Below are 7969 nucleotides of genomic sequence, written 5' to 3'. Positions count from 1 at the left end.
AAAAAAAAAAGCTACTTAAACTTCATTGGAAGATTCAGCAAAGTGGCAGGATATAAGATCAACATACAAAACTCAGTTGGATTCTTCTATACCAAAAATGACAGCATTGAAAAGGTTATTAGGAAAGCAATACCATTTACAATAGCCACCCAAAGGATGAAATAACTAGGACTAAACATAGCCAGAGAAAAAAAGGACTTATACTAAGAAAACTACAAAACACTACTACAAGAACCAAAAGAGACCTACAAAAATGGAAGAATGTACCATGCTCCTGGATAGGAAGACTTAACATTGTGAAAATGTCAATACTGCCCAAAGCAATTTACACATATACTGCAATCCCAATCCAGATTCCAACAACATTCTTCAAAGAGATGGAAAAAACAATTACAAACTTTAAATGGAAAGGAAAGAGACTAGGATAAGCAAAGCACTGCTTAAGAAGAAAAATACGGTTGAAAACCTCTCACTCCCCATTCAAAATTTATTATATGGCTACAGTGGTCAAAACAGCTTGGTACTGGTACAATGAAAGATACATAGATCAATGGAACAGAATTGACAATCCAGAAATCAACACATCTACATACAGTCAACTGATTTTTGACAAAACACCTAAATATATCGCATGGGGAGGTGACAGTCTCTTCAACAGATGGTGCTGGCAGAACTGGAAAGCTATATGCAAAAGATTGAAACATGACCTTCACCTCACACCTTATACAAAAACCAACTCAATGTGGATTAAAGACTTAAATGTGAATCCCAGAATTATGAAGGCCATCAATGAAAAAATAGGAACCAATGTGAGGGCACTAATTCAGGGAATACACAGACTACAAAACATTTTGAAAAACTACACAAACAAAAGCAGACAAAATAGATGAGTGGGACATACTAAAAATTTAAAACTTATGTGCATCAAAAGACTTCACCAGAAGAATCAAAAGGGAACCCACAGAATGGGAAAAAATCTTTTGCAATGATACATCAGACAAGGGATTTATTTCTAAAATAGATAGGAAACTATAACACCTCTACAAGAAAAAGACAAATAACCCAATTAAAAAATAGGCACAGGACATGAACAGACACGTCACCAAGGAGGAGATCAGGCAGCCAACAAACATATGAAGAAATGTTCATGATCACTACTTATTAGAGAGATGCAAATCAAAACAACTATGAGATATCATCTCACACCAGCAATAACAGCAAAGATCAAAAAAGTAGAGGACAATAAATGCTGGTGGGGATGTAGCGAGACTGGGACACTCCTGCATTGCTGGTGGGACTGCAAAATGGTCCAGCCTCTCTGGAAAGCAATATGGCGCTTCCTCAGAAGGTTGGAAATAGAAATACCTTATGATCCAGCAATTCCTCTACTTGGTATTTACCCACAAGAAATACAAGCCATAACATGAGTAGATATATGCACACCAATGTTTATAGCAGCACTATTTACAATAGCAAAAAGATGGAGGCAGCCAAAGTGCCCATCAACTGAAGAATGGATAAACAAACTGTGGTACATACACACAATGGAATACTATGCTACCTTGAAGAACAACAAGGAAACTGCAAGTCACCACATAACATGGATGAACCTTGAGGACATTATGCTGAGTGACATTAGTCAGTCACAAAAGGAGAAATACTGCATAGGACCACTACTGTAAAAGACTAAGAAAAAGAACCCATACTAAGTGGGGGGGATTCTTTGCTGGTTGCTGGGATGTGAGGGGTTGGGGTGAGGGGATGGAGGGGAAGGTGGAGCACAGGGCAGGGAATAGACACAGGCTAGTTTGGGTGCTGGGGAGGGGGGCAATATACAAGAGGGGAATGGAAGAACAAAGTGGATGGGAGAATAATTAGGCAGGTTTATATGGGCTAAGTGGGACAGAGGTAAAGAATGATGTATACACAACCTTGGGACAACAGGGCTCTGGGATACAGGGATTGATACATGGTTGGAATGGGCAAAAGGGGAGAAATATATTAAGATGCTTGGCTGTCTTTTGAATCTTGGTTTCCCTTGCATACCATTATAAAATAGACACTGGAGGGGGAGAGAAAGGAATAGCCAGAAATACCACCATAGAAAGCTTGTAAGTCCGTCTTCTGCCTATAACTGATTGGAATACCTAAAATGGGGCTACAACATGCCCAATGACAGAGGCTTCCTGTGGAGCCTTTACATTACATAAGACTATAGGTAGAATCCTGAACAGCATCCAGAATCTTCAGAGGTGGGAAATTTCCACTTGAAAGGACAGGCAGACCAGCCTGGAGGGGCTAGAAGAATAGAAGATACTTCTTGAAAGAAAGACTGATAGGAAAAATAAAAACAATATAGGCAGACTGACTGATTACTATAAGAACAAGCAAGTTGCTCGCCCAGGAGACATCAAGGCAAGTGGTTGGGTCCCCTCAGAGCAAAACCCCTTCCAAGACTAAGACTCAGTGGGAAAACACGCTCTGATTGGTGACCACGTCCGTCACTGATAAGAGGAAGTGAGGGAAAAAACAGCAATGAAGCTGCGAGCTAAGCCCTACAACTTCAATAGACTCCTGTAAACCCAGGTGGAGACCTGGTTGGCCAGCAGTATGGTAAGACCTGGGGACTCTTGGGCCCAGAGTCAGTGACATAGTCACAGAGGACTAGAGTGGAGAATGAAGCATCCAGCTGATAAGAAGAGATGGCATATGCACAAGAACACCCACTTGACCTGGCTTCGATGACTGGATGATCAGAGCTCAATTAGAAGAAGAAAGGAGGAAAAAAATCTGATACAATTTGATGAACTTGATCTATACCTATGGATGCAGTAGCTCAAAAGAGAGAATAAATCTTTACAGCAAGAATCATTCCCAGCCCCTCCATACACAGAGTAGACAGGGATGGGCAACTTGGACATTGGCTATGCAAAGGGGGCGGGGGGGAGGGCAGCTACAAAGGCAAGAAGTGACTGGCTGGCTCACAAGCTTTCAAGAGGGAACCTAGATCCAGAGGGCCTGGAGGAAGGTAGAATCTCCACTGAGTAGTATCCAATCTGTCTAGGTGGGGCTGATGAAAGGAAATGCGGATAGGTGTCTTGTGATACAGTAGTGAATACTTGTTATCAGGACTGATTGTGAGGGTTGGAAATGTAAAGTTAGATATTTTATAGCAAGGAGGGGAGTGATTAACTTTTCAGTCTAGGAGCAGAGGTCCCTGGGACCATGAAGGGAGAAGAGCAGAGCGAGACCCTGCCCAGAGAAGCAGTGATGCCAGAGACGGAGGCAGAGACGATGACATGGAGAGATGGAGTGGCTGGGGACTTCAGACCCAGAGAGGGAGGAGGGCTGTGTGCTGATGACCGGGGGTGGAGGGGTGGGGGCAGGCTTGCAGGGTCTACCCTTTGGTTGGTTGATGATGAATGGAGGAGATTGTAACCATGACAATGAAATGATATACAATAGGAAAAATGCAAAACTAATGTTCTCCCATGTAAACTATCACATAAATCACAATAAAATATTTAAAAAGAAAGAAAAGCCATCTATGCCCTTCACCTCTTGAATGTGGACTTCTGTTGTCTCAAACTCATCTAACCGGTAGGGCTAATATTTGACCACAACTGTGCCTAAATGTCTCACCTCCCTTGGTTTCCACCTCTCCCTTATTTATTAATTTTTCAAGGTCCATCCCAACTATAGGTACACCTGGTAGCCTTTCCTCATCTTCCTCTGGGGACGAGTCCTTCATTAGCGTCTCCTGAGCACTTGCTCTCTGATGGCTTCTGTCTGTCACAGCTCACCTGGATTCCCAGTGGGACACTCACGCATTCACTCCACAAACACCATGCTTAACTATCCTCCCCTTGCCTCGTGATAAACTTCTTGGAAAGAAATGACTTTTCTTTCTACTGAGAAACAGTGTTGATTCTCCCGGAATACAGATTCCTAGGTGACTCACCTAGGCTGTGGCCCTGAGGTGATGTTTTGAACTTAGAGTTTTGATCAGGCTAGACTCCTAAATATCACCTTTAAGTCAAATAATAATCTTGATAATCAGTAAAGACTTGTTTTGCATTGTGTTCTTTTGAAGAATTCAGTCCATTTCAGGTAATAGACACACCAAGGCTGGGCTAGAAGCTATATTTTAGGATAAATTGTTATGATATAAACACTGTTCCTTCCACCACACCCCCAACCTTTTTCATGTCAACGTCAATAAAATGTGGTATAAGATTTTTTTTAAGTTCCTTCATCTTTGGAACATGTTTGATTCCTTAGTCCAAATGTGGAGCCCTGGTAGTGCATCAGTTAAAGTGCCTAGCTGCTAACAGAAAAGTCAGCAGTTTAAACCCCCCAGCTGCTCTGTGGGATGGAGGGCTGCTGACCTGTACTTTGAGGGTATTCACTCACACACCAACAACTCAGGGTGTTACTTAAGCTGGCAGGCCCCTCCTTTAGGAAAAATCAACCTGAATAAAATAACTAGTGGGCAGTTCTTTGTTTTGTTTTCCCCTTTCTTTTAACCAAACTCAAATTTCACTTCAGGACTACTGCCAGCCACCTACTGGCACTCAAAGAAAGCCAGACAGGCAGGGTCTGCCTGGATTCATGGTGGTGTTTTAGGACTCACTGCTTACCAGATCACACCTGGGCACGCTGGCCACAAACTGAGCCCCTTGGCAGCCAAGGATAAATCCAGCTAGATTTAGGAGGACACAAACCACAGAGAGCAACACAAAGAGGTTGACCTGAAATGGCAAGAGGAAAAATGGGCAGTTAGACAAACAGCAGCAAACTTCAGAGGCAGTTTTGACTGAATTAAAAAATAAATCTCATTGTAACCATGGCAATGAAACGATATACAATAGGATGAATGTAAAACTAATGTTCTCCCATGTAAACTATGACATAATTCACAATAAAACAGAAAAAAAAAAATCTCATTCTCTTCCTAGAAAAAACTTAAAAGCTATGTTTTTAACATCAACACTTTTTTTAAAAAAACATTTTAGAATATTTTAAATGCTGAGAAAAGCCACTGAGTCTCAAGTCTTCCCAATAATTTCAAGTCCTATTTCTCTCTTTGAAAATAGTCTCCAATTCCCTAACTTCATTCCCTGAGACATTCTATTCTTTTTTTCTGAGTTCTGGGGATCAAGTAGAAAAGTGGGGTGCTCTAGGATATTTGTGGAACCTGGGGAAATTAAGGAGTTCAGAGAGAGAGTGATTGGCTTTGCTAAAACAACGCAGAAAATGTGAACAATCACCAAAATTCACCCAGGACCACAAGCAGGAAAGAGACCAAGCCAGCCTGAAAGAAAATTCGACAGCTTACAAGTAAAAACACTCAACTTTACACTGAAAACATTCCTTGTTATGTGTATGTTGTTGTTAAGTACAGTTGAGTCAGTTCCAATCCATAGTGACTCTGTATAGGGTTTCCAAGGAGCAGCTGGTGAGCTTGAACCACCGACCTTGCGATTCAAACTGACTTTGCAGTCCAGTGCATTAACCCAAAGCACCACACAGCTCCGACTCATGGCAACCCCATTTACAACAGAAGATGTTACCCAGTCCTGCGTCATCCTTACGATCTCAAGGTCGGTGGTTCAAACCTATCAGGCGCTTCTTGGAAACCCTAGACAGAGTCGCTATGAGACCGAATCAACTCGACAACACTCAACAACACTGTGATCATTGTATGTTTTAAGCGCCTTCAATCTAGGAGGGTTCATCCATATTTTGTTGTGAACCGTAGGATTTTCACTGGCTCATTTTCAGAAGTAATTGGTCGGAGTTTTTTCTTCCTTGTCTGTCCTAGTCCTGAAGCTCAGCTGAAAACTGTTCACCATAAACACAAGCCATAGTAGGTCACATTCTTCTATAATGTTGATGTTCACCAAAATCAAATGTATCACACCAGAAAACGTGAGCAGAAAGCGCCAGCGATGGTTTTTGTAAGGATGTTTGGAGTTTCAAACTGTCCCTAAGAGCACTACATTTTAGGTACCTGAACTTTTCTTTTTTGAAAAAAATTTCAAAGGAAACTGGTGTCTTAGTCCTCAAGCTGACATCTTTGAATTGACTCACAGGCATCAATTCAATTTTGACTCACAATGATCCTGTATAGAGTTTCTAAGACCATAAATCTTTATGGGAGCAGACAGCTTAATTTTCTTGTGAGTCTGGTGGGTTTGAACTGCCGACCTGCTGGTTAGCAGTCCAAAGCTTAATCCGTAATGCCACCAGAGCTCCAGACTTTCTCAAGAAAAAGTTTAAATCCAAAGGTTAAAATTGGACCCAAATTTTAAAATACTTTAATTGGTTTTTCTTCTTGTTCTACAAATAAAGTCAACTTTCAAATAATTCCAGCAACAGAGAGCCATTGTACATATAATGCAAATGCATGGAAAAGAGGTTTTTTTTATTGGTATCCAATTGCTAGAGGAGTCCTGGTGTGGCGTTGTGGGTTAATGTGTCAGATTGCAAAGCCATATGAACTGCAAGGTCGGCGGTTCAAGCTCACCAGCTGCTCCTAGGAAACCATATACAGGGTTGCTATGGGTCGGAACCGACTCGATGGCACTTAACAACAACAACAACAATTGCTAGAAGCTGGGGGTAAAAACAATAAAGTCATGAGAGAAGCCCTGGAAGCATAGTGGTTAACAGCTCACCTGCTGACCAACCAGCCTCGCTGTGGAGAAACCTCGCTGTAGCAATCTGCTCCAGAAAAAGTTACAGTCTAAGAACTATGGGGCAGTTCTACTTGGTCCTACAAGGCCACTGTGAAGCAGAATGGAGTCCAGGTATGACACTATAGGATAAGCTACTCCTCAGAAAACCTATACTGGGTCGCTGTGAGTCGGAAACGACTCGATGGCCCTTAACAATATCAACAACAACAACATGAGTCAGAATGGACTTCATAGCAATGGTTGTTTAAGTATTTGTCAAGTTAGTCTCCTGATTTCTTTCTGCAGGAACTGGCTGCTTGGGTCCTTTCAAAGACACGTTACTAAGTGTCTTCGAGTACATTCCAACTCATAGCGACGCTGTATAGGGTTTCCGAGGAATAACTGGTGAGTTTGAACTGCTGACCTTATGGTTCATAGTCCAGTGCTGATCTACAGCACCACACAATATAAGCTGCTGTTGTTATGTGCTGTCAAGTCAATGGTTAGCAGTCCAATGCTTATTGAGCAGACACTACACCAGAACTCCAATATAAGCTGTAGCCTCTTAATATATCTTCATATATGGCTCTGACTTCCAGACTCTTCACACGTCTGACTTCTAGACCCTCTTCTTTTTCAGACTCAGGAAAAGTAAAAGTCTCATTGTCCCACACACCTTTCATTGTTGTTAAGTGCTGCCAACTCGAATTCCAACTCAGTGACCCTGTATAGGGTTTCTGAGGAGAAACTGGTAGGTTTGAACTGCCAACTTTGTGGTTCACAGTCCAGTACTGATCCTACAGCACCACACCAGGAGTCCTCACATTGTATTTGTTGATAGTGCTGTCGCGTCGGTTCTGACTCATAGCAACCCTGTATAGGGTTTCCAAGGAACGGCTGGTGGTGAGCTTGAACTGCCGACCTTGTGGTTCAAACTGACCTTGCAGTCCAGTGCATTAACCCGCAGTGCCACACCAGGACTCACCTTAAATAGAGCTTTGTAAATAGTTCCTTCATTGGCCTCTTATTAAATTATCCTAATTCTGTTGTGCCATATTTGCTGATGGACTCCCTGGATTGTACAAATGGTTAACACCCTTAACTTATAACCAAAAGGTTGGAGGTTTAAGTCCACCCAAAGGTACCTCAGAAGAGAGGCCTGGCAATCTACGTCCAAAACATCAGCCACTGGAACGCTATGAAGCCTAGTTCTACTCAAACACAAATGGGTTGGCCATGAATCGGAATGAATTCAATGTCAACTGATAAGCTGGTATTTCCTGCTGGGA

General features: G+C 42.1%; 1 protein-coding gene across 1 annotated transcript in view; it reads right to left on the bottom strand.

The window, feature by feature from the left end:
* Positions 1 to 5588, bottom strand: part of FAM189A2 (family with sequence similarity 189, member A2) — a 44886-nt gene extending 39298 nt beyond the window's left edge. Inside the window, exons 1-2 of the mRNA XM_006835000.1 lie at positions 5574 to 5588; positions 4641 to 4751 (exon numbers count right to left, since the gene is read on the bottom strand). Coding sequence (XP_006835063.1) covers positions 4641 to 4751; positions 5574 to 5588 — 126 coding nt within the window. The remainder of the gene's footprint in view (positions 1 to 4640; positions 4752 to 5573) is intronic.
* Between the last annotated feature and the right edge of the window lie 2381 nt (positions 5589 to 7969).

Source organism: Chrysochloris asiatica, unplaced genomic scaffold (genome assembly GCF_000296735.1).
Source record: "Chrysochloris asiatica unplaced genomic scaffold, ChrAsi1.0 scaffold00014, whole genome shotgun sequence".
NCBI lineage: Eukaryota > Metazoa > Chordata > Mammalia > Afrosoricida > Chrysochloridae > Chrysochloris > Chrysochloris asiatica.
The sequence above is the reverse complement of the archived record's forward strand: the minus strand, read 5'-3'. Positions and strand labels throughout refer to the sequence as shown.